General features: G+C 44.1%; 1 protein-coding gene and 1 pseudogene across 1 annotated transcript; one reads left to right on the forward strand and one right to left on the reverse strand.

The window, feature by feature from the left end:
• lypd6 (LY6/PLAUR domain containing 6) lies at positions 1 to 27,494 on the reverse strand. Its single transcript, XM_069724858.1, has 5 exons — positions 27,295 to 27,494; positions 12,381 to 12,531; positions 9,189 to 9,287; positions 7,767 to 7,897; positions 1 to 1,984 (listed from the first exon to the last, which is right to left on the reverse strand). Exons 2-5 carry the CDS (start codon positions 12,496 to 12,498, stop codon positions 1,811 to 1,813), a joined length of 522 nt encoding a protein of 173 aa, XP_069580959.1. The 5' UTR covers positions 12,499 to 12,531; positions 27,295 to 27,494; the 3' UTR covers positions 1 to 1,810.
• Positions 10,627 to 11,622, forward strand: LOC138636711 (general transcription factor II-I repeat domain-containing protein 2B-like; annotated as a pseudogene).
• Positions 27,495 to 27,905: the final 411 nt, after the last annotated feature.

Genomic DNA, 27,905 nt, shown 5'->3' on the forward strand with positions numbered 1-27,905 from the left:
CGTACACGTTTAATTTTCTCACAAGAACAGTTGATACAAAATAAATACTACGCACACGCATTCAACAACATGCAGTATATATCAGTGACTCACACATGCACCATCGAGTCCTAAACATGGACACAAGACAGGCTCAGGATCATCTCCACCTGCTTTGTGACCATCTTCAAGCGAGGTTTTGGTCTTTGGGGAGCAGAAGTCCAAAATAATCTGGCAGACACACATGCTTGCAATATTATTACTTTCACAGTTGCTCTTCCTAATGTACTTGCGTGAATACAACATGTCCTCCTGCTGAAGGGTTTTCCCTGTTGGAGACGACACTGATGAGACGAGAGCCCCGAGAGTGAACCGTAGAAAATGTTCCATAAAACCACAACGATGAGCTCTACAAGGCCAACATGTTCAGAGGAGTTGAAGGGAACTACAGACTTGGAGGATAATTCATCACAGCAGGGAAACATTTCAGCCCGACAAACATTTATCTCCTCGATTCAGACTCAACTTCGATTTATTTCTTTACGTTACTGTCGAGTACTTTTAATGTTGTATTTTCTACCCTTTGCTGATCAGATGTATGAATATTTATACTTGCGATGTCCCTGGTGGAACTGCAGCCCTCGAAGTTCAGTCCAAAACGATGTGTAGTCAAACAAAGGAAGAGGCTTCCTTAATAAGTACTTTAAAAATACTGTTTTTTAACCAGAAAAGTTCTGTTTCTAGAACACCATCACTATAAAAATGGACTTGTTTTCTTTCTTGAAAAACCAAGCAAGATCCTTCTCATCCATTTTCTTCTGCTCATTCGTGATCGGGTCTCAGTGGTCCAGCAGGTCCAGCAGGTCCAGCAGGTTGGCCCAGACTTCCCTCTTCCCGGAACATTTCCCAGCTCATCCTCGGGGATCCCGAGTTGTTCCCAGGTCATCTGGGATATATCTGGGTTGGCCCAGGGTCTCCTGCCAGCTGCCAGGAGGATCCTGATCAGATGCTGAACCACCTCAGCTGACGAAGGAGTAATGTTTCTACTCCGAGCTTCCTCCTGATGTCCGAGCTCTTTACCCTTCAAGCACTCCGAGAATCGCCACCTCAACGTGGTGGAGGGGTTTGTGTGGCTCAGTGATCCGGGAGCTATGTTGTCCGGGGCATCAGCCCCTGGTCGGGTGTCCCAAGGCAAACTGGTCTCAGGGGAGAGTCCAGACTAAGAGCGGTTCAAAAGTCCCCGATGAACAGCAACACACAGAGTTCAGGGAAACCGGGGAACCCTACCGGAGCCAGACCCAGGAGGGGAGCTCGCCGGAGGGCGCCTGGTGGCCGGGCCCTCGCCCGTGGGGCCCGGTCGGGCTCAACTGAAGAAACAACATGGAGCAGCCACCCTGTGGACCCACCACCCTGTGGACAAGCATCGGGGTCGGGTGCAATGCGAGCCGATCGCCGGCGACAGACCAAGCAAGATGACAAAATAAAATAAATCTAAATTATGTTTAACAGAACAAAACAACTTTTCTCCATCTGATAACAGCTGCAGCTGTCAGATTGTCTTTGCATGTGAAACTCCTGTTTAGTTTTTGAACTTTCTAAAAATGAGTTTTGTAAGATTAAGGCTCTGAGTTGTGCTTTAGATGGACTGAACGGAGTGATATGACGTGAACAATATGAATGTTTAAATATAAAGAAATGATCCAGTGGTTAAGTGCTCCTTCTTCTGATAATGAACTGCTTCATGTCACAGTAGACTCCAACTAGCAGAGGTCATGGAGGTCAGGAACCTGACAGGTTCAGTTCACGTCCACGGACTGTGGGTCTCTACTTTTCAAACAGCTCTTGAGATAATGAAGGCAGGAATGAGGACTGAGAGAGTCAGAGTATGGCTTTGTGAAAGTGCCTCGGTGCTGCTGAGTGGTGAGGAGCTCGTAAAGATGGTGCCCGTTTGGTTCCAGGGCACTGACAAGTTACAGATGTTTCCCTCACAGCAGGCTGTGCACACCTGGATGGGAACAAAACAATGTTGAGTCCCCCGGCGAGGGGTTGGGGGGCAGCGTGACACCACAGCAGAGGAATAAAAGCACTTCAGTTTAATTTTAGTTCTTTCTGCACAACATTATTCTGCACCTACTGAGTCGATATGTAGCACAATGTAAGACATGATTTTACACACGAAGGTATTGATCCATAAATAAATAGTCTAAAATTACACTAAACTTCATTCATTAATATTTAAATGAACAATACAATACAGAATTATGAATATTAAGTCGGCCAGATTAAAAAGGGGTTATAAAAATAACATAAAACATCATTAATAAAAACCTAAATTAATTAAAAAAAATATAAAATCAGTTTGAGAATACAATTATATAAAAATATAAATAAATAAATGAATTCACAAATTAAATGTTTAAACGACAAATACTTTTTGTAATTGTTTTCAATCAGTTTTCAATTTTTAAAATGAGATAAAATGAGGAGAAATTAGGTGAAATGAGGTAAAAGGAGGTAAAATGACATAAAAGCAGGTAAAAGGAGGTTAAAACGGTGGTTATGCAGGCCGGTCATCTGCTGCAGCACTCTGCCACTCTGCTTCTTTATCAAACAGCCTGTGTGTCTTTGCATTCATTGGCTGGTTCAGATGAATCTGCTATTTGAGCTGTAAAGAGAACTGATGTGGGCCCTAATCTGACGGCATTTTCATTAGTGATTTCTGAAGCCGGTGACTCCAATAAAATATATTCTGCGGCAGGTACGTATCTCTTGAAAAAGATTTCTAACTTGTGGTGGATGTGTGTGATGATAAAAAAGAATGTAGCCCTGAGGTCGTATTCACAAAAACTCCTCAGACTAAAAGTTCCTCCGAGTGACGAAATTCTAAGAAAGTTCTTAAAATTGTGACGTTTTCTAAGAGTTTCCTCTTAAAGTTCAGAGTAGGTTCTTGTAAAGATGAAAGTTATTCATAAAGATGCTCAGTGAGCTGCTCAGGAGATCAGCTGTCTGGATCAGGGAGGAGGACTTTGAGAGGATGAAGAGTTTCTTCATCAGAGGAGAAAAGTGATGAAGTCCAGCGAGCTCAGAGAAATATTCTTCAAACACTGAATGACTTGATGAAAGTGTCCAGATTGTCTGCAGGAGGATGTTTGAGGTGGATCTCATCAGAGACGTCACTTCTCCCACCAACACAACAACAGACGTGGAAGTGATGAAGATGTTTGAGTGTAGAAATGACTGGAGTCTGTTCAACCTTCATCAGCAGTCATTACACAAACACGCATTTCATTATACAAAGATGTATCAATAAAAATGTAATAAAAATTGATCCTACCAAATTAATGGATCGAAAAAAATCAGACAATTAAAAGCAGACTATTAAATATCAGATCTCTCTGGTCTAAATCTCTGTTAGTAAATGACTTGATAACTGATCATCAGATTGATTTACTCTGTCTCACAGAGACCTGGCTGCAACAGGAAGAATATGTTAGGATTAATGAAGCAACTCCTCCCAGTCATATTAATTATCATATTCCTAGAGATTCAGGAGGAGGAGGAGGAAGAGGAGGAGGGGGAGGAGGAGTGGCAGCAATCTTCCACTCAAGTTTATCAATTAATCCAAAGCCGAAACTTAGTTATAAATCATTTGAGAGTCTGACTCTTAGTCTCTCACCCAAACTGGAAAGCAGAGAAACGGATTGTATTGTTGTTGTTTATCTCCCACCTGGTCCTTATTCAGAGTTTCTAACTGAATTCTGACTTTTGATCAGATTTAGTGCTGAGTTCAGATAAAGTGATGATAGTGGGAGACTTTAACATTCATGTTGACGTGGACAACGACAGCCTCAGTTCTACTTTCAGATCATTATTAGATTCTATTGGCTTTTATCAGGATGTAAATAAACCCCGTCACCGTGGTAACCACACCCTCCATCTGGTTCTGTCACATGGAAACTGAAAATGTAATAGTATTTCCTCCAAACCCTGTTTTGTCGAACCACTTCTCATTAACATCTGAAGTTACAATAATGGACGACACAGCATGTGGGAATAAATCCCACTACAGTAGATGTCTGTCAGATGATGCCGTGGCCAAGTTTAAGGAAGCAGTTACATGTTTATCCTCTTCGATGCCGTGTGTTAAAGCAGTGGAAGACATCTACGTTGATCTTAGTCCCACACAAGTGGATCATCTGGTAGAAAACACTGCAGTATCTCTGCTACAACTCTAGATGATGTCGCCCCTCTGAAGAAGAGAGTAATGAACCAGAGGAAGTTGTCTCCATGGTACAACTCAGAACTACGCTCTGCTAGGCAGCGACTAGAAAGATGGAAAGGAAATGGAGTTCCACTAATTTAGAAGAGTTTCACCTGTCTGGAAGGATAGTCTAATATTATATAAGAAAGCTCTTCGTAAGGCCAGGACTTTATATTATTCATCATTAATAGAGGACAACAAGAACAACCCCAGGTTTCTTTTCATCACTGTAGCAGGCTGACAAAGAGTCCCAGTTCTGTTGAGCCCTCTGTTCCTTCAGCTCTCAGCATTAATGACTTCATTAACTTCTTTACTAATACAATTCTTACTATTAGGGAGAGAATCGTGCCGACCCTTCCTGACACCATCACTGATGTGATGTTAAACACAGCAGCCCTGAAAGCAACTGTAGGACCAGATGTATACTTGGAACATTTCTCTCCTGTTGAGCTCTCTGAGTTAACTAGAATTATTTCTTCATCTGGATCCTCTAGCTGTCTGTTAGATCTCATCCCAACTAAACTTTTTAAGGAAGTCTTCCCTTTAATTAATACTTCCATATTAGATCAGATCAACCTATCTATTGTAACTGGTTATGTACCGCAGGCTTTTAAAGTGGCTGTAATTAAACCTTTACTTAAAAAGTTGACTCTTGAACAGCTGTTTTCAGAAACTACAGACCAATTTACAACCTGATGTTTATTTTTAAAATCCTTGAAAAAGTTGTTGCAAATCAACTTTGTGATCATTTACAAAGGAATGATCTGTTTGAAGATGTTCAGTCTTTAGAGTTCATCATAGCACAGAAACAGCTCTGGTGAAAGTTACTAAGGACCTTTTATTAGCCTCAGATAATGGACTCGTCTCTGTACTTGTTCTTCTGGACCTCAGTGCTGCTTTTGATACGATTGATCATACGATCTTATTACAGAGATTAGAAGATGTTACGAGGATTAAAGGAACTGCATTAGACTGGTTCAAATCCTACTTATCAGATAGATTCCAGTTTGTCCATGTCAACAATGAGTCTTCCAGACAAACAAGAGTTAGTTATGGAGTTCCACAAGGCTCAGTGTTAGGCCCAATACTTTTTACTTTGTACATGCTTCCATTAGGAGATGCCATCAGGAAGCACTGCATCAACTTCCATTGTTATGCAGATGACACTCAGCTATATCTTTCTATAAAACCAGATAAAACTAATCAGTTAGTAAAACTTGAAGCCTGTCTAAAAGACATAAAGGCCTGGATGACCAAAAACTTCCTGCTTCTAAATTCAGACAAAACAGAAGTTCTTGTACTTGGTCCTAAACACCTCAGAAACTCTTTCTGTAATCACTTAGTTACTCTAGATGACGTTGTCTTGGCCTCCAGCACCACTGTGAGGAACCTTGGAGTCATCTTTGATGAGGATTTGTCCTTTAGACACCATATAAAGCAAATCTCCAGAACTGCCTTCTTTCATCTACGTAAAATTAATAAAATCAGGAAAATCCTTCCTCAGCGTGACGCAGAAAAACTCATTCATGTGTTTGTTACTTCTAGACTAGATTATTGTAATTCCTTGTTGTCAGGATGTCCAAATTACTCATTAAAAACCTGCAGCTGATCCAAAATGCTGCAGCAAGAGTACTGACGGGATTTAGCAAGAGAGATCATATTTCTCCAGTTTTAGCTTCTCTTCACTGGCTTCCTGTTAAATCAAGAATAGAATTTAAAATGATCTTGATGACTTACAAAGCTCTACATGACCAGGCTCCATCATATCTTAGAGATCTTATAGAACCATATAATCCTAGCAGAGCACTTCTCTCTCAGTACGCTGGTCTACTTGTGGTTCCTAGAGTTTACAGAAGTAGAATGGGAGGCGGAGCTTCAGTTTTCAGGCTCCTCCCCTGTGGAACCAGCTCCCAGTTTGTGTTGGAGGGTCAGAAACCCTCTCTAGCTTTAAGATTAGACTCAAAACGTTCCTTCTTGATAAAGCCTATAGTTAGGGCTGGCTCAGGTAGACCTGAACCAACCCTTAGTTATGCTGTTATAGGCCGAGGCTGCTGGAGGACCTCGTTACATGCTGAGCTTCTTTTCTTTCCTCCTACTCTTTAACTGACTCATACCTCACCATCTTCTCTCCCATAGTTTCTTATTATTATCTGTTGTCTCCATTCAGTTCCTTCACTCGTGTAGTTTCTCTTCTTTCTTTTCCAGATGTCCCGTCATGGAGCTGCATGTCTCTGCTCTGTGATTGTCGTCTCCATCAACAATTCTTCTCTTCTATCTCTATGCTGTCCTTTTCTCTCTCTGCTCTCCTCTCACCCCAACCGGTCGAGGCAGATGGCCACCCACCTCTGAGCCTGGTTCTGTTAACAGATGTTCTCCACCTCTGAGCCTGGTTCTGTCGGAGGTTTCTTCCTGTTAAAGGGAGTTTTTCTTCCCTCTGTTGGAGGTTTTTCTCCCTTAAAGAGGAATTTTTTTCCCTCCTAGCTTATGTGGGAATTGTTCGATTGTTGGGTTTCTCTGTATAATATTGTAAAATCTTGCTGTAAAGACTTTAATGTGCTAAGTGCCATGAAATAACCTATGTTGTGATTTGGCGCTATATAAATGAAGTTGAGTTGAATTGAATTGAATTTAACTTCCACTGGAGGTTGCTGTCCGTTCTGTCCCTTTATCACCAAGAGGGCATTGTTTAGATCAGCCAATCACATCTTTTGAAATGATGTTGTCATCTTTCATCTGGAAAAACTTGTCCATGCATTTATCTTCATTAGACTCGACTACTGTAACGGCGTGTTTACAGTCTCTGTAAAAAGTCAGACAGATAGCTGCTGCTCGAGTCCTCAATGAGACCAAGAAACTGGACCACATCCCTCCAGTTCTGAGGTCTTTACACCGGCTTCCTGTCCAACACAGAATCCACTTCAACATCCTGCTGCTGGTTTATGAAGCACTGAACCGTTCATTTGTTATCTGCTGCGACCTTCTGAACCATCCCGACCCCTCAGGTCATCTGCTGCTCTCCTTCCTGTTCCCAGAGTCACAACTAAACATGGAGAAGTAGCGTTCAGTTTCTATGCTCCATATATCTGGAACAAACTCCCAGAAAGCTGCAGGTCTGCTGAGACTCTCAGATCCTTTAAATCAGGACTGAAGACTTCTCTGGTTGCTGCTTTGCACTCAACCAGATTTGAGGATCTTGATTAACTTCTGTATTTTATTTCTGTATTTTCTGTCTCACATTTTCTGTTTTAATCACAGTTTTTTTTAAATTGTATTTAAATGTCCTTTTCTTTTGCCTGATGTTTTGATGCTTTTAAAGGTTTTATGTGAAGCACATATATTATGTCCCAAAACCCTTAAATCTACCTTCAGATGATACTACCTAATAAAGGTTTTACTGAATTCACATTTCATTTATGACCAAAGATCAAATCTCAGTCCCATAAACCTTCTTTGTATTTAGGTGGAGGAACCTGAGCCTTGCAATAAGGAATGTTCCCTGGCAGTGCAGGTTTTCCTTGACGCCCACCTCGTGTCCTCCGTGATCCCCCTCGATGCATCCAGTGGAGCGGCAGTCCTCTGGGGCCACGCAGCGTTTGGTCACCGACACACTGCCTCCCTCCACGTCTATTGTGTGGCTCACGTAGCAGTATTTAGCCTCTGATGAAAAAAGAAAGATACATTCAAGCACAGTCACTGTTGGAAACAATCAGCAAGTGTAAATGTGGCTACAGTATCCATGGAAACCAAAGCTCTGCGATTATGTCTCCGCTTCACTGAAACCACAAACAACTGTGGGAAACAGCAAAGTGTTCCCACAAACAATGTTTAATGAGACCAGGAGATACTCAGGGGCCACCGGGGGTTACCGGGGGTTACCAGGGGCTACCAGGGGCCACCGGGGCTACCGGGGGTTACCGGGGGCTACCGGGGGCCACAACACACACACAGACCAACAAAGACGTGAAAAGACGTGTCATTCAGAGAGTTAAGCATGGCTTTATGGAGGTAAAACAACAAACAAACAAACAAACAAACAAAGACAAATTCTGAGTGGAAGAAAGAAAAGTTTTAGATTGGGCTGATTTTAATGAGCACAAACCGAAACTCCTCATTGAATTACAGTAATGAGACCGTAAAAAGCCTTTTGTGTCTCATAAGCTTGATTTTAGTTGTGTACAAGCTTTTAGTTCATGATCTTTTTTTTTTTTTTTTTTTTTTTTTGGTCTGTTAACCCTTTGAACCCCACAATCTCCCAGCCGGTCTGAAAAGCATGTTTTTTGTGTTTCTTTTCAATTGCTAAAATTAACATTTTTGTTTTAATTATGGTCAGGATGACACATTTCTGGAGGTTCTTGAACAAGTCCTTTTTGCTGGATCTGGATTTTGTGGAAAACTTCAAACTTCTGCGCTCTTCAGCCTCGAATGACTCCGACATGAGACCGACAGTCATGAGACAGAAATTAAAAAATGTGTCAGGAGCAGAGAAACTGCTGTGAGTTCAAAGGGTTAATCCGATGGGAGCTGTTTTTCATCTCAAATGAACCTTAGTGAACCCAACAGAATACACCACCACCCCCCGCTGATGCATTTCTCTCGGCACTCTGTCTTTTTTATCAACTATCTTTTATTTTTCAAGTTAATTTTTTTCATTTGTTTCTCATTCATTATCAGTACCTGTGGCGTTTGTGACTATTAGTGGTTGTAGATGTTTCTATGAGCAGTTTTATTTGTATCTTGCAGAAACACACGTACATATGACTCACACATTACTGCGAACAACTTCCCACCGACACATGCAGGAATGGAAGTAATGTGTCAGAAAAATGCAGCGAGAACGACGCCAGCTCGCCCTTAAACAATGCAGATTTTCAAAAGGGAAGAAATGCCTTCAGAGAATTTGTCCCTCAGTGCCAAGCTTGTGATAAAACACGATATTGCAGAAACTCACCTCGTGGGCAGAAGACGTCTGGTGCCCAGCGATTACACTCAAAGTTGTCTTGTGCGTTTTCACAGGTGAAGCACTTGAACCCTCCAGGAAATGGAGTCGCTGTGAAAAGACAAAAATCTATCCAATGAACAAAACCTGACACTCAGCACTCGCTGTTACTTCTCTGACCGCATCATGACAGTTCTGTAGAGTCACACGGTGACGCAGTGTTTGGCAACATCGTCTGTAACCTTCGGGGGAAGTCGTTTTAAGTTCAGAATAGGTCCCGATTCATGAAGTATTAGAAAATGAAGAACGCCTGGCAGTGAAGTTTCAGAGGATGCAGCGGCGGATCGTGTGTGTTCTGGACGTAATAATGTGTTTTGGACTCGACACTTGCTGTCTGAGTTATATCAGTAGTGCACTCGTCGGTCTGATGGAGCTGTTCACTGAACCTGCTGAGGTGATTGGACCTCGTCTCATCTTTCCTCTGACCTCTCACACATGTATTTTAGCTCTGTAAAATAGTTAAAAAGAGTTAAAACTCAGATGGCCCGCAAGTGGACCATCCAAGCAATCTCTGGATTCATGAGATTATTCAAGAGAAGATCGCTTTGAATTGGAAAAAAAGTTTTATGTGAACCCCCCTTTTGAAAACAAATGAAAATAGTTATTAGCCATGATAGTCTTGTCATCTATGAAGGTCCTTCTGATCCCACCTTATCTCAGAGTCTCTGGTGCACCTGGCCACGACATTAATACCACAAATACTGCCTTTAGAAAGCTTATTGGTGACATGTGTTCTTTTAACTGTGTGTACTTGTCTTGTTAAGTAGTAGAAAGGAAAAAAAACGCCTCCGTCGTCCCGTGTCAGCGTAGTAAGGTGGAACTAACAGACTATAATGCAGGGGTGGGCAAACTACGGCCCGCGGGCCACATCCGGCCCGTTGGTCTTTTTAATCCGGCCCGCCGAAGATTGGTACAGAATTGCCCAAATCAAATCATATCATAATTATGACCGCATTCATTTGACCTTGTCCTGTAATACCTGGCAGTCCACCAGGTGGCGCACTAGGCGCAGTGACACATTGACTTGATTTTGCAGAGGCCGGGCTGCTCTCTGTTGTTACTCTGCTGCTGCTCTGAACACATCTGCAACAATGAACGGGCCAAAGAAAAGAAAAGTCGACAGCGAGTCCCGAGTGTTTCATAAGGAACGGACGACTAAATACTTTTTCACTGAAGTCCGGTCGAAGGTTGTGTGTCTGATTTACCAAGAAACCATTACGGTTTTAAAGGAATACAACATCAGCCGTCACTTTTCCACCAAGCATGCTAATTGCTCTAACAACCAGTCAACGCAGGAACGGACGGCGACCGCTCGGAGGTCGGCAGATCGTTTGCAGCAAAACACCTTCATCTGACAAACTGCCATCCAAGAATCAAGCACGAAGGCAAGATGTTTGCTGGCATTCAAATGATCAAAGACCAGCAAGCCTTTCTCCGAAGGGGAGTTTGTCAAAGAGTGCTGGTAGAGACAGCAGGTATCTTGTGTCCTGAGAGAAAAACAAATTAGAAAACATGAGCTCATTACGCAGGACGGTGACTCGCCATGTTGAGATGATTGACGAAGACTTGGCTAGCAAGCTAAACAAAAAAGCGGAGTCATTTACATGATATTTCTTGGCACTGGACGAAAGTAACGACATAAAGGACACCGCTCAGCTTTTAATGTTTATCAGAGGGATTAATGACAAGTTTGAGATAACAGGAGTTTTTGGCCGTGGAATCCCTGAAGGAGAAAACACGGGGAGAGGACTCGTATGACGGCGTGTCGGGGTCATCGAGAGGCTCCAGCTACCTCGGAGTAGTTCGCCAACGTTACCACAGACGGATCGACAAATCTGACTGGAAAAAACGTCGGGTTGCTCAAAAGAATCCAGGAGAGGGTGAAAGAGGACAACCCTGAGCAGGAGGACATTTTCTTACACTGTGTAAATCCGTCCTGCAGCTCGACCACGTAGTGAAGCCGGTTGTAGAAGTGGTGAACTTTGTTGGAGCGAGAGGACTTCACCATCCTCAGTTTATTAAGTTTCTTGAAGAAACTGACTCTGATCACCAGGACTTGCTTCACCACTCCAACGTCCGCTGGTTGAGTTTGGGGAAAGTATGTCAACGAGTGTTGGAGCTCAAACAGGAGATTATCTCATTGTTGGAGCTACTTGAGAAAGCTGACGATGTTCCTGAGCTGAGTGACACAGATTGTCTTTGTGATTTATCTTTTGCTGTGGACGTACTGACACACATGAATGAGCTGAACGTGAAGCTACGAGGAAAAGACCAGTTTATTCATGAAATGTACACAAACGTCAGAGCCTTCAAAACCAAGCTAGCTTTATTCTCAAAGCAAATGTCAAACAAGTCATTTGCTCATTTAACCCACACGCTACGCTGAAAGACGTCCTGGACATGTGAAAAAATACAGGAAATCACTGGACAACCTGCACGGAGAATTCTGCCATCGGTTCTCTGATTTTGGAAAAATTTACAAGTCACTTCAGCTGGTGTCATGTCCCTTCAGCTGGTGTCGTGTCCCTTCAGCTGGTGTCGTGTACCTCCAGCTGGTGTCGTGTACCTCCAGCTGGTGTCATGTCCCTTCAGCTGGTGTCGTGTCCCTTCAGCTGGTCTCATGTCCCTTCACACGAGACCCTGAAACGGCGCCACAGGAGTTTCAGTGTGAACTGATTGATCTCCAATGTGACACCGTCTTCAAGGAGAAGTTCAACTCTCTTAAACTGGATGTTTATGCTTCATTAAGCGCAGCCAAATGTCCAAACATCCAGAAGATGTCCCAGAAGATGCTGGTGTTATTTGTCTCTACGTACGTGTGTGAACAGACTTTTAGTGTGATGAACACCAACAAAGCACCTCACAGATCCCAGTTGAGTGATGAACACCTCAGATCTGTTCTGAGAACACAACAAAACTAACAGCAGACTTCGATGCTCTGACAGAGAAGGTGATCAACAACACTGTTCCCACTAAAAGTGAATGTACGTATTAACACTGTGATGCCTTTTTTATGTTTATGTTTGATATGTATGCATCTGGTGCTGGCCCGGCCCGTCTGTCAAATTTTAAAAGTCAATGTGGCTCCTGAGCCAAAAAGTTTGCCCACCCCTGCTATAATGCTGTCTGAGAGTGAACACCTACTGGAGGGGTGGAGGCTGATGATGTCCTGATCAGTAAAGTCTCTGGACTGCAGGCTTTTCAGAAGATCCAGGATGATGGTGAGCAGTAAGAGCCAGGCCACTGCTGGCCAGGGCTCCATCACAGGTTACCGTGGTTACGCACATGCAGCTGTCTGGAAAACAAAGAGACAGAGGTCTTCAGCTTACAGCTGCATGAATGTGGGCTGAATGTACAGCATCAGTGTACCGATGCTCGTGTATAATTTCGTAATTTTCTACGTTGGTAGCTGGTGATTATTTACTGTGTTGACGTGTCTAACTGTACAGCGATGACTCCCAGACTCCGAGTACGTCAGTGTGAGCATACTGTGTGCTGTTGACCCGCTCTAACTTGTGTTGGGTCAGTCTGCTGCTGGGAGGAAACAGTATGTGCAGCTGGAACCTCGTCAGCTTCACCAAACTTATTTCTAATTGGATGTCATCGTGTTACACATGCGTAGCTCCCCTTCACAGAGTCACGTCTCTAACAATGCATTTGAAACGTCAGCGCACAGAGGGGTTAATGTCAAAAAATATAAATAATAGAAACCATTACAATGTGAAAATCGTGCTGTTATATATAAACAAAATTCAATGAAAATGAACAATGTCATGTTAACTGCCCTCCATGTAGTTTAATACATAGTGCTGTCGACTGTTTACAGTGGGAGAAGGTGTGTTTATGTGTGTGTGTGTGTGTGTGTGTGTGTGTGTGTGTGTGTGTGTGTGTGTGTGTGTGTGTGTGTGTGTGTGTGTGTGTGTGTGTGTGTGTGTGTACATCCAACTCAATTCAATAACATAATAAAGATGCTTCATAAGCAAAATTCTCAAGTCTATGACCAAAACCAACAGAGAAGTAAATGATCATTTATTTGCAACGCAAAAAACTTTATTCTCAGTTCTTTTACTTACAAACTTGATTGTTGATTAAAGTTTGAGAACACCTGTTTCTTGGCTAACGTTGGCACTTTCACAGCAATGTTTTAATAATGTTCACTGTCCCTATAAAATAGACTAATAAATGAAAGGAAGTTGATGTATTCCTGTGGAGAGTTGAGGTTGTTTTGTCATCTGTGCCGATGTTGTTCTGATTCACTTGCAAGACTGCAAAAATAATTCATGTCAGCCTCTTAGTTGCAATTGACTGACTGACGATGGCAGTTACAACCCTGTTTCCAAAGAAGTTTGGTGTTTAAAATGTAAATAAAAAAAACAGAACGCAATGATTTGCAAATCACGTAAACTCATATTTAACTGAAAATAGACCAAAGAAAACGTATCAAATGTTGAAACTGAGTAATTTTATTGTTTTATCAAAAATATCTGCTCTTTTTGAATTTGATGGCAGCAACACGTCTCAAAAAAGTTGTGATAGGTTCAACAAATGACTGGAAAAGTTGTGTAACGCAAAAAACCCCCACCTGACTGAACATCTGACAACTAAGCAGGTTACCATGGCAACAGATCAGTAACATGATTGGGTATAAACGATGATTTCAGAGAGGCAGAGTCTCTCAGCAGTGAAGACGGGGAGAGGTTCACCACTCTGTGAAAGACTGTTTGGGAAAATAGTTCAACAATCTAAGAATAATGTTCCTCAACGTAAAACTACAAAGAATTAGTGGATTTCATCGTCTACGGTTCATAATATCATTAAAAGATTCAGAGAATCTGGAGAAATCTCTGAACACAAGGGACAAGGCTGGAAACCAATATTGGATGGTGGTGATCTTCAGGCCCTCAGGCAGCACTGCATTAAAAACACACTATTCTGGAGTGGAAATCACTGCATGGGCTCAGGAACACTTGTGAAAACCATCGTCTGTGAACACAGTTCATCGCTGCGTCCACAAATGCAGTTTCAACATTTGTTGTCTTTGTTCTATTTTCAATTAAATACAGGTTTATATGATTTGAAAATCATTGCATTCTGTTTTTATTTACATTTTACACAGCTTTTAAACTTTTTGGGATCTAACATTATAATAAATATAATAGATTAAATCAAGTAAAAATACGTTACACAAAGTCAGTTTTTCTTTGGGTTCACTTGTTGGTAAAGTGGTGTCAATACAAAATACACAATAAACAGAGATTAGTTGTACAGTAAGCACAAAGCCAGCATTAGAGAGTACTTCATGAACTCTGTCTCAATAACAGGAGGTTTTCCTGTTCTTCCCCTTCTGCAGACATTGCATGAATGCACAGGATGATCGCAACGTAAAGACCAGCATTTAGTACACATGAAGTCATCACACTTTGTCGTGACAGGACATGATCTGATACATGCAGGAAATCATACATAATACACACAACCTAACTGTTACCAGATTAACATGGCAAAGAGTAGGGCCCCTATGAACCTCACTCCCCACTTCCTGTGTACTGGTCACCTGTTGGAGCACTACCCGGCCTGGGATTGTGGTGTTTGCTTAAATGCAAAATATAGTTATAAGTACAAAACTGACAAAAACAACACAAAGAACTGCAAAGGCCTCGATTCGGTTGCTCTCATTTCTCACACAAACAGTGGAGCTGCTGCTCGTGGTGTTCTGTGTTGAAATAATAAGAGAACGGAGGATGAATGAAGTAGTAAGGATGTTCCCAGGGTAGAAGGGGGCTTCGTGTTTAAAACTAAAGGATGATCGACTGTAGAGCCAACAGAGCAGCGACTGAGAGCATTTTCATCGATCATCCTGCAGGCAGGTTGAGTAAAGCAACACCATGAGCACTGGCTCATTCAACAACCGACAGAAAACACACGGAGGAAAGAAATGAGCATCTGAACATTTGTCACGTGCACGTGACTCTGGTTCTTTGTGCACTTTTGTGTGGCACAGCCGGACGCTTTGAATGCCCTGCTGAAGTCTGGACCGGCTCATTAACTACAGTTACCTCAGCGAGCGGTTCTCACAGGCTCGGTGGAAAGACCTCCCGCTCACAGCCAAACCGACACATTCATCTAAACACTGTGGAGAAGATGAGCTCCATATTCCTGCATGTTTCCACCTCAGGAACAGAACTGTCCAGATCTGCCCTGGTGACGAACACCTGTTTCCTCTTACGGCCCTCTTGTGCCGAAGAGGCTGATAAATCCACCGTTCCCTCGGTCTACGGAGACGACGTGGAAAGAGTGCAAGTCTTCAAGTTCCCGGAGGTTCCACGAAAAACGGGAAAACCTCTGAAGGAGCTGAAACAGGAACGACCTCATCAGCTGTTACCAACCAGAACCAGTTATACAGAACAACTGAGAGAGAGACCGAGCAGCAGGTCACCTGCTTGATCCGACAGCTCCACCTCTCCTCCACCACTGGACCCCACCTCTCCTCCACCTCTCCACCACTGGACCCCACCTCTCCTCCACCACTGGACCCCACCTCTCCTCAACCTCTCCTCCACCTCTCCACCACTGGACCCGCGTTGAGCGTCTTGTCATGAAACTAAAAGTTGCTGTAATTTTTATGTACATTGTCTGATTTTCCTCAAACTTGACATGTTTGATAAAAGTCCCCCCTGAAGACATCTGCATGGTGATATTCCGTTCTCGTTATAGCGCCACCTACTGGCAACAGAAAAAGTAATTTTTCATACTCTCACATGCTTCTTCAAGCTGGTTGATCACATAAATATTAAATCGGATCAGAATAGCGTCAAGACGTTGGTGATGATTGTGGTGGCGGGGTGTGGTTAGCTCAGCTGCAGGGGGTAGAGAGTGGGAGAACAGGACAGCGGCATGGGTCCGCTGCCACCGTCCGGTGACACTAGAGGCTGCCATGCCTTGCCGAGGACCACCTCGCGGTTCATCCCCACGGGCAGGGGGATGGCGGTCGGCTGCCGGCTACAGCCCGACCGATTCGTGCGCCGCGGAGGAGGACCCAGCAACCGGGGGTGGCTCGGGTCCTGCCAGCTCCGCGGGCACTAACAACCCCCAGGTTCACCGATCCCACAGGCACCCTTCCCAACCTGCAGGGGGTTCCTCAACCACCAGGGCAGGAGTGTTGGAGGTGTGGGCAGCCCGGACACTGCCGGAGGGAATGTCCATTAATGGAAGCGGGACAGACGGTTTGGGTTGCCGGCCCTCCAACATCCTCCCCCGGTCCAGGAGCGATGTATCGCGTTCCGTTAAGGATCCAGGGGGGTACACAGCAGGCGATGGTGGATTCGGGCTGTATGCAGTCGCTGATCCACCAGAGCCTGGTTCGGCCCGGGGCATTGGTGGAGGCATCGTGGGTGAGAATTAAGTGTGTGCATGGGGATGTTCACGATTATCCGGTGGTGGCTGTAGAAATTAGATATGGAGAAAAAAACATAAAGTGAAGGCTGCGGTTAGCTCCCGCCTTACGCACCCCCTAATCTTGGGGACAGATTGGCCCGGGTTTCATAAATTAATGGGGCGGTGTACGGGGGTGCGTTCACGACCGGCAGGGACATGTGGGATGTGTGCTGTGCTCAGCGGTGACGCGAGGTTGTCCAATGCTGCAGAGAGGGAGGGGGAACCGGCAGAGACTCCGGTGGAGACTCCGCCGGTTCCCGAATTATGCTCCATGGAGGATTTTCCACTTGAGCAGTCTCGGGACGATACTCTACGCTTCACCTTTGACCAAGTGATAAGAATTGATGGTCAGCTGGTGCGCCCTGACGCAGCGCCATCATACCCGCACTTTTCATTGATTAGGGACAGACTGTGAGTCGTGACACTCAAACAGGTCAAGAAAACACCCAGTTGTTGGTGCCGAAAAGCTGTCGGGAAATGATTTTCCAGGCGGCTCACTATAACCCGATGGCGGGCCACATGGGATATGAGAAAACTCTGGACCGGATAATGGCCCGGTTTTACTGGCCGGGCATCCGGAGGGATGTGCGCCGTTGGTGTGCATCTTGCCCGGAGTGTCAGCTGGTAAACCAGCCGGCCATTCCAAGGGCGCCTTTACATCCGCTACCCTTGATGGAGGTCCCATTTGACCGTATGGGCATGGACTTCATCGGGCCATTTCACCGGAGTGCACATGGATATTGCTTTGTGTTAGTCCTAGTGGATTACACAACATGATATCCCGAGGCAGTGCCATTGCGCAGCATTTCGGCAAAGAGTGTTGCGCAGGCTCTGTTTCAAGTCATCTCCCGAGTCGGAATCCTGAAAGAGATTCTGACTGACCAGGGCACCCAGTTCATGTCACGAACACTGAGGGAGCTTTATGGATTACTGGGCATAAAGTCTATTCGGACCAGTGTTTACCACCCACAGACTGACGGTCTTGTGGAGCGTCTGAATAAGACTTTAAAGTTGATGATCTGTAAATTTATTCACGAAGATGAACGCAATTGGGATAAATGGCTTGATCCTCTGTTGTTTCCAGTGCAGGAGGTTCCCCAGGCCTCGACGGGATTTTCTCCCTTTGAACTGCTGTTTGGCAGGAAACCACGGGGGGTGCTCGACCTGCTTAAGGAAAACTGGGAGGAAGGTCCGAGCCCCGGCAAAAGTGAAATTCAGTACGTCCTGGACTTGTGAGCAAAACTCCACACACTGGGTCGGCTGTCACGGGAGAATTTGCTCCAGGCCCAGGAACATCCACAACAGAGGGGCCAAGCTGAGGCAATTCACACCGGGAGAAAAGGTACTTGTATTGCTTCCATCTTCCAGCTCAAAACTCCTCGCCAAGTGGCAAGGGCCCTTTGTGGTCACACGGCGAGTAGGTGTCGTCGACTATGAGGTGGTGCATTCTGACAGGGGCGGAGCTACACAGCTCTACCATCTCAACCTCTTAAAAGCATGGAGAGAGGTGGAGTCTGTTTCTCTGGTGTCCGCAGTATCTGAGAGAGAGGAGCTGGGGCCAGAGGTTCCAAAATCTACCAATCCTGCCTCGCTCCCTTATGACGCCCAGAACAGACGTTGCCCAGTTGCAGAAGCAGTTTGCTGACGTGTTCTCCCTCCTGCCAGGACGCACAAACCTCTTGGCACACCACATTGAGACTTCTCCAGGTGTGACGGTGCAGTTGTGGCCCTACAGGTTACCTGAACACAAAAGAAAAGTGGTTCAGAGGGAATTGGCTGCTATGTTGGAGATGGGAGTAATAGAAGAGTCCAACAGTGTCTGGTGTAGCCCCATTGTCCTTATTGTCAAGAAGGATGGATCTATACGGTTCTGTGTGGACTATTGCAGGGTGAATGATGTGTCACGATTTGATGCGTACCCAATGCCTCGGGTCGACAAACTCCTGGACCGACTGGGCACTGCGCGTTTCTTCATGACACTGGATTTAACCAAGAGCTACTGGTAGATTCCTCTCTCGCCAGAGTCCAAGGAAAAAACGGCCTTCTCCACTCCGTTTGGACTGTACCAATACACCACACTTCCCTCTGGGTTGTTCGGTGCCCCGGCCACTTTCCAACGCCTCATGGACCGGGTGCTGCGGCCGCATGCTGCATATGCTGCCGCCTGCCTGGATGATGTCATCATCCACAGCACCACCTGGGCGGAGCATGTGCAGCGGGTGGGCGCAGTGCTGGAGTCCCTGAGGCAGGCTGGGCTCACCGCCAACCCAGGGAAGTGTGCAGTTGGACGGAGGGAGGTACGATATCTGGGGTACCACTTGGGCGGCGGGCAGGTGAGCCCTCAGGTGGACAAGACTGCTGCTATCGCGGCCTGTCCGCAGCACAAGATAAAAAAAGAGGTGAGGCGGTTTTTGGGGCTGACGGGGTATTACAGACGGTTCATCCCAGGCTTCGCGGAGCTGACCAGTCCCTTGACCGACCTGACCCGGAAAGGTGCCTCAGATCCGGTCCAGTGGACGGAGCAGTGCCAGCGGGCGGTTGAGAGGGTAAAACAGGCTCTCTGTGGGGAACCACTTCTCTACACCCCTAACTTCTCTCTCCTCTTTACTCTGCAGACTGATGCGTTGAACAGAGGGCTGGGGGCCGTTTTGTCCCAGCAGGTGCAGGGGGTGGACCGCCCTGTTCTGTACATCAGCCGGAAGTTATCGGAGAGGGAGGCCAGGTACAGCACAGTGGAGAAAGAGTGCCTGGCCATCCGGTGGGCGGTCGACTCCCTGCGGTACTACCTGCTGGGACGCTCATTCACCCTCTGTTCGGACCACGCTCCGCTCCAGTGGCTCCACCGCATGAAGGATACCAACGCCCGCCCGGATCACTCGGTGGTATCTGGTGTTACAGCCTTTCAACTTTAAGGTGGTCCATAGGCTGGGGGCGCAGATGACTGTGGCCGACTTCCTCTCCTGCTCTCAGGTGGGGAAGGGGAGTGGGTTAGGCCGGATGGCTCCCCGCCCTAAGTCGGGCGGTGGGGGTATGTGGTGGCGGGGTGTGGTTAGCTCGGCTGCAGGGGGTAGAGAGTGGGAGGAGTGGTTCAGGGAACGGTGCCGGGCAGGTGTAATGAGCACAGCTGAGCCAAATAGGGACTGATGAGTTCTCCCCTATAAAGGGAGCAGGGAGAAGGAGGAAGGAGAGAAGCGGTTGCACAGAGACATTGGTGTATGGACCGGGCAAATAAAAACATTTTACACCCGAAGGTACGACTGAGCGTGTCATCTGTGTCCAGGAGAGACCCCGGTAGCACCAACCTTGCTACAATGATATATTGAGAAGGCTGTGTTTTTGTCAAAGATGTTTCGCCACGACACAGGAAGTTGATGCTTAAAACCTGTCGAAGCGTGGCACATACATGAAGCATGGTAAACTCCACGGCTGCATCAACCCCCGTCACGCCTGCTTCCCGACGGCCACAGGTGCTCGAGCCCACATATCACTGCTTACAGTTTTACTTTCTATTTGTGACATTGAAATTTCATTGTATCACTAACAATGAAACTACTGTCTGACATACGTCCAACTTCACACAGCTTCCCCTGAGGACACCGTAACACCTTTGAAACACACGGTGTATCGCACTGAGCTCTACACACCACAGACTGCTTTATTTCTCCTTTCAGAAGTTAAAGAGACTCACTTTAAGACAGTAAATGTGTCTGCTCATGAGGACAGGATGCTGAGATGAGACCTGAAGTGAATTCCCGCTGCAGCTGGGTCTTCACTGGTTTCTAATCAGAGACAGCATGTTGTCAGACAGGAGGAGTCGTGTTGCACTCTCACCTGTGTAGAACCATCTTGTCTTTGGCTTCCAACCTCTTCAGGCAGTTTCTGCCCTCTGCTGATGAGACACACTGCTCACTGACACAATGTCACGAACGTTGATGCCAAAATCCGATTGTAGTGAAAGGCGATGTCACAAAAACAGAGTAACAAAGCTCTGAGCTGCAGAGTCACAGCCTCTTGTAACACGCAACCTTTTGACCTCTACACAAAGCAGCTGGACTCTCCGCAGCTACTCTGGACCGCATCGAGTTTCCTCCCTCAGATTCTTATCACACCTGAGCTCTACACCTCACTCCAAGACCAGGAGTCCAGGGATCCATAGCAACGGCTCCGAGTGACTGATTGAAAGAGAGAGTGAGTTGGCTTTCACTTTATGACACTGTAATTAACAAATGCTGTAACATGCTGAAACAAGACGAACAAGCTTTAATACAACGTTTTTAATCAGTGGATTAATCCAGTCGAGTGCACTTTTTTTTTTTATGAATCACAAAACCATTTTCCCAAAATCATATGAAAATTTTAGCTGTGATTGTTCAGTCAATACATAAAAGTGAATGAAATAGAACCTGTTTCCAAAACAGTTGGGACACTGCGTAAAATGTACATAAAAACTAAATACAATGATTGGCAAATTGCATGAACCCATATTTAAATAAAAATAGACCAAATACAACATATAAAATGTTGAAATGGAGAAATGTTATTGTTTTATAAAAATGTTTGCTCATTTTGAATTTGATGGCAGCAACACGCCTCTAATAAGTTGTTCCAGGTTCATGTTCACCACTGAGCTGCATCACCTCTTCTTGTAACAACACTCTGTAAACTTTTGGGAACTGAGGAGACCAGTTGGCTTTTTAACTGAGCTGATAACAAGCTGGATGGTCCCTCTCCTCTTTAACCTGGAGGATGCAACGTCCATGATTTCCAAAAAGAATTTCAGATTTTGATTCATCAGACCACAGGACAGTTTTCCACTTCACCTCAGTCCATCTTAAATGAGCTTAAATTAGATGTTATACCAGGTTTGTTTTTTTTCATTTTTACACAACTTTTCCAGTCTTTTGTTGATCCTGTTCCAACTTTTTTGAGACATGTTGCTGCCATCAAATTCAAAATGAGCACATCTTTTTATACAACAATAAAATGTGATATGCAAATCATCGCATTCTGTTGTTATTTACATTTTACACAGCGTCCCAACTCTTTTGGAAACGGTGTTGAATGACACAGACAGTGTGGGTTGTTATCTTAAGATGTAAATGATCATGTGTCTTTGTGATGGCTGATTTCACACTCCACCTTCCAGTGAGGTCATGCGGATGTACTGAGCATTAACTACTTCTCTCCAAGTATAACTCAACTCTCACTTTCCAGGCGTGGCTACACAAGAGCCCCAAGCCCTAGCGGCACAATGTGAACACAATAGTAATGTACCGCAATGCAAAAAAGTGAACGATAACTGCACTGTGGGGAATTATAAGGGTTAACAACACTACATCTCAGCATCATCAATCAATTACATCAAACTTTACTTATTTAATGCTCCACATGGCAAGCACACTAAATCAAACACACCCACAGCCAATACACAACTAATGGGTGCATTCTGGGTCTGGTGACGATATTCATGTAGAATCACCAGCGGTGACCTGCACCTTTAATGAGGTATACACTTCTGCTGTTTCTCACAGTCTGTCATGTTTGAGAATGCAGAGTGCTCAAATAGAAGAAAATGCCATTCATCAACTGCAAAAACAATGATGGCTCTATTTTTGCTATTTTTGATGGTGTTTGTGGGCTTTAGCTGTGTTGTTTGTTGTATATTGTTTATGTGATGGTAAATAGTCAGTACTTATATCAGGCTTTATCACCTTAGCGATCTCAAAGTGCCATGAACTGCCATGTAAGGTGATCAGCTGCCATCAGGAGCAGCTTGGGGTTCAGTGTCTTCCCCAAAGACATTTCTGTTATGAAGTCACAAGGTTTGGACCACAGACTGGATATAAAAGTGTTCGTAGCTTCAGGTCTGAAAAATGGTTCCAATGCAGAAGTGTCTTCAGCTGCAATACCACCGAGTGCCACTAGAGGTCGGCTCCAAAAAGCCTCCGGCTCCATAGACTCCCATTCAACTTCTCTCATCAAATCCAAAGTGAATAAAATGTGTCCATCAGTTATCTCGGTGTTGTTAGCTAAAGTCACTCCTTCTTATTAGTTTTCTGGAGGTCCATCTGAAAATAATCCCTCATTCATTAGAAAAGAAGATTCAAGAAGACCTGTTTTTGGGGGCGTGTCTGTTTGATTGACAGGTGGAGTCAGGTTACAGCTATCGGTGGGCGGGATGTAGTATCATCAGGTTTCCAATCAGATCGGTCAGATCCACCGCTGGCTCCTCCCCCAGCTCGTCCAAATATGGTCACTTCCTGCTCCAAACCGCTCCGAACTAGCAAGATGGTGACGGACAGAATCTGAACTGGAGGATTCATAACGTTCACAAACCAACAATGACCTCACTGATGGTTGATGACATCACTGATGGTTGATGATTGGTCTAGACCGAAAAGCACAACTAGAAACATAGGTGTAAAAGTTCAAGTACTTCACTCGAGATCACAGGTGTAAAACAAAGCAAACATACCATCACGGAAATCCAGAGCCAAAGCACAGAAATCCAGTCTGAAGGGCAAAATACCAGGTGAAGCGGCAAAATCAGTGGCAGTACAAAAGGGTAAAGCAAAAAGACTTGGTCACAAAGAAACCTAGACAGGACACAAAATCACTCACAAACACGAGGAAAACGCTGGCACGAAGGACAATAACGATGCGGCACAGGAGGTAAGGCAGCTGGTGACTTTACAGACACGAGGATGGGGAAGACAATTATAACAGTGGGACAACACGGGGAAGTGAAAAGACAAGGTGAGTTTCAAAATAAAAGAATGAAATGAACACGAAAACTCAAAATAACAGAAATACAGACTTTACTACAATTTCAGCTTGTGAACAGGAAGCAGCGGTGATCGAACCACCAACCACTCGACCATCCGAGCCGTCTGTCACTGAGTTATTCGCTCAGGGCATCGTGCACGTTTCACCCTACACACTGTCTTCATGCCGGTAGTCTTTGAGCGGGGGGGGTTCGTGCTGTTGATGTTGTCATCATGTTACTTCAGACTATAGTTTCACACTGAGGCCACATGATGACGTTTGACAAAAGTCCTATAAGCTGAATAAGGTCATGAAATACGGTCAAAAAGTCTGCTAACTTTGATTCATTCATGTTTACATGCGTTAACTGTGTGACACTATGTTTTGAGAGTTATATATCAAACACGTTCTCCTCTATAGTTAACGACATGAAATTGTTGTGAGCTACAGCGCAAGGATCTACAGAGAGAAGCAGCTCTGACAGCTGTTGAAGCTCTCTGTAAGAGAAGAAAAAGAGACACAGACATCCCATTGATGTGGCCACAGATCAGGTTTCACTGCTACAGGTGTCCAAACACAGGACGACCGACCCGACTGGACTCTACAGGAACACTTCTGATGCTAATTTCTTTTAGCACATTTAACCACGCCGCAAACTTCAAAGCTCTGTTTTGGAACATTTCATGTATTTTTCTCTCATAATTGACAGCAATCATTTGATTTCTATTTATCACCATTCTTTCCATTACACAACAGCCATTTGTGGACATCGCAGCACAAATATCTCAACACATCCTTTTTGTGTCTTGTCAGCAAACCTCCACTGGACACATGTTGTTCCTGCGCTCTCAAATCCAAACACCCTGAACAGCACTAAAAGTGCTGCTTGAAGGTTGGGAACTCCAGAATTTTCTATATTTCTGCATAAATATCACCTAAAACATCAATATATGTTTACACAAGTCATGAAAGCAGAGAAAGAGAACCCAATTAAACAAATAAGATAACAAAAATATGACTTCGTTGTTTATTTATTGAAGGGAAATGATCCAATTTCAGATATGAGTGGCATGCAAGCCTCTATGATCAGCAGCAAATCTGAAGGTGAAATTATCTCTGAACTTTTTGATCCACCCTCGTATGCAGAAATGTTAAAGGGTTCACAAACTTTCAAGCACCACTGTAGTACAATCATTATGAGCTATTTATGTTTTCTAAGGAAAAAAGAAAGTGAGAAAGTGTGATGTTTAATGAAAAGAGCGTTGAGTTTGAGGAAACATGGTTGATGCAAAGACAGAAAAAAAGAGCGGCACGTTTGTTCTGAGAAGGAGAAATCAGGCTGACGGCACAAGAAACAGCTGAGTTTGACTTGTTCTGGGTTTAAACACCTGACCGTCACTGTGTTGGGACGAAAGTGCATAAAAAACAGTTTCCAAAAAAGTTGAGATGCCGTGAATTGTCGAGGGAGATTGTAAAACTGAATTGCCCTTTTGGCATAAATAAAGTTGTCTGACTCTGAATCTAAAATGTAAATAAAACCATAATATGATGATTTGTAAATCACATAAACACATATTTAATTGAAAATAGACCAAAAACAACACATCAGATGTTGAAACTGAGAAATATTATTGTTATTTGAAAAATATATGCTTATTTTAAATTTGATGGCAGCAACACATTTCCAAACAGAATCTCAGATTGTGATCCATCAGACCTCAGGACAGTTGTCCACTTCACCTCAGTCCATCTTCAATGATCTCGGTCCAGAGAAGGTTTCTGGATCATGTTTCTATCTGGTTTCTTCTTTGGAGAGTTTTAACATCATTTGTGGACGCAGCGATGAACTGTGTTCACAGACGATGGTTTTCACAAGTGTTCCTGAGCCCATGCAGTGATTTCCACTCCAGAATAGTGTGTTTTTAATGCAGTGCTGCCTGAGGGCCCGAAGATCACCACCATCCAATATTGGTTTCCATCCTTGTTCCTTGTGTTCAGAGATTTCTCCAGATTCTCTGAATCTTTTAATGATATTATGAACCGTAGACGATGAAATCCACTAATTCTTTGTAGTTTTACGTTGAGGAACATTATTCTTAGATTGTTGAACTATTTTCCAGCACAGTCTTTCACAGAGTGGTGAACCTCTCCCCATCTTCACTGCTGAGAGACTCTGCCTCTCTGAAATCATCTTTTTATACCCAAACATGTTACTGATCTGTCGCTATGGTAACCTGATTAGTTGTCAGATGTTCCACCAGCTGTTTATTGTAGCTTTACACAAGCATATATTTTTCAAAACAAAAAACAATTTCTGAGTTTCAACCTTTGACATATTGTCTTTGCAATGATTTGCAAATCATGTTGAAAACAGAACATTATGTTTTTATTTACATTTCGTTCTATTTACATTTTTATTTACAGAGCATCCCAACTTATTTTGAAAACAGGGTTGTAATTTTATTTACCTTACAGACAGTTAACCAATTTTTGCACGTTTCCATTTTAGCATTTTGACCACACTGAAATATTTGTACTTATACATTTTCCATTCATCTAATGTGTTATTATTATAATCATTATTATTGTTATTATTATGTTCCTGTTGTTCTTGTATTTACTATTATTACATGTCTGGCTTTGTTTTTAGTCATATTTCCTCTTGTCCTAACTGCCTGGTGAGAAATTGTAATAAAGTAATAACCCTAAAGATTGAGATGTATTTTTTAATCATCTCGTCTCACTACATCCACTTCCCTCTAAATCTGCATGCTGATTACCTTAATGTTGCAGCAGTGATGGATTCGGCCGTCTGCCTGCTGAGTGATGGATGAAGTCTGGAGCTGTTCCACTGACGGGACTGAAAAATGGGTCTGTGAAGAAAAGACCCAGCAGTACACACACACACACACACACACACACACACAAACACACAAACACACACGCGCACGCGCACGCGCACACACACACACACACACACACACACACACACACACACACACAAACAAACACGCGCACACGCACACACACACACACACACACACACACACACACAGATACACCTATATAGGCCGACATGATAGATAGATAAATAAATAGATAGACAGACAGACAGATAGATAGGTAGATAATATATATATATAACACATAACCCCCTAAACATGGAGCTGAGGCTGCGGGGCCTGCTAGGTTGTGGAGTTATGAGTTATGATAATAATTCCTGACTACTAATCATGAACCTAATGAAGATGAAGAGTGATATATGGCAAAGTGAGGGATTTATTCATAAGAAATATTCATCACAGCAGAGCCCTCTTTGTCTTTAAAGCCTTGTTAACAACAATAGACACATTCTATTTTACTGGAGTTGAAATAAAAGGATCAATTCAACTTTACTGTTTCCACTGAATCATGTCTTCATTGTTGAGCTCCATATTGAACCAATGGAGCCGACGAGGAGGTCAGGGTGAAGAAGGCTGTCCCACTCAACCCACTTTAATATATATAATATATATATAATATATAACATCCCCTCATCCCTCCCAGAGACTGAACCCACTTTAATATGTCCTCATCCATAGATATAGAGATAGATATAGCTATAGAGATAGATAGATAGATAGATAGATAGATAGATAGATAGATAGATAGATAGATAGATAGATAGATAGATAGATAGATAGATAGATAGATAGATAGATAGATAGATAGATAGATAGATAGATAGATAGATAGATAGATAGATAGATAGATAGATAGATAGATAGATAGATAGATAGATAGATAGATAGATACCAGGCTGTTCTCAGACTTTATTTTGTGACTGCTGTCCACAGAGCTGCAGAATCACAGAACTCACCTGAACAGGTTGCAGGTTCCGGTCCGACCCGGTCAATGTTCGTCTCCTCCAGCGTGGAAGAACTACTCCACTCCTCCGGTTAGTTAACTCCCGGGATTATTGTCCCGCTGTCGGATAGGCTCGGTCACACGGAGTCGGCGTCCGGTGTCGGAACAGAGGAGCAGCTTGTCCGTTTGACGGCAGGGGACGGTGGTGTAGTGCAGCTCTGCTCCTACCGGAGGTCGCTGCCCAATGAGAAGCAGGCTGCTTCTGCTTCTCATTGGCAGGGGAGATCCGGGGGGAGACCCGGGGGAGGTCCGGGAGAGACCCGGGTGGAGACCCGGGGGAGGTCCGGGGGTCAGCGACTCTGGTTGTAACTAAGATATCTGATGAAAAAAGATATACATGGACTCGTGTTTTTAAGATTGGAGTGATATTTCTAGTGGTGTGATGTCATGATGATTTGACCAATCAGATTTCTGGGTCGGGAACAGCTGTTTGTATAATACAAAACATGAAACATCAACATTCATTCATGTTTTTATGAGCAATATTTGAACATATTTTCAAACACATCTATTTAACTATAAAACGTTTTATTCTGAATGTTTTGAAATGCCAGAGAACTCATC

The sequence above is a fragment of the Brachyistius frenatus genome, unplaced genomic scaffold (assembly GCF_029030835.1).
Source record: "Brachyistius frenatus isolate BFR_SWC_R1_liver_20210118 unplaced genomic scaffold, ASM2903083v1 Contig_400, whole genome shotgun sequence".
Classification (NCBI taxonomy): domain Eukaryota; kingdom Metazoa; phylum Chordata; class Actinopteri; family Embiotocidae; genus Brachyistius; species Brachyistius frenatus.

Coding starts and splice junctions, on each gene's coding strand:
- lypd6 (XM_069724858.1), bottom strand. CDS start 12,498: ATGGAGCCCTGGCCAGCAGTGGCCTGGCTCTTACTGCTCACCATCATC. Junction 9,288..12,380: donor CATCAGCCTCCACCCCTCCA/GTAGGTGTTCAC, acceptor GTCTTTTCACAG/CGACTCCATTTCCTGGAGGG. Junction 1,985..7,766: donor GGGATCACGGAGGACACGAG/GTGGGCGTCAAG, acceptor GTTCCCATCCAG/GTGTGCACAGCCTGCTGTGA.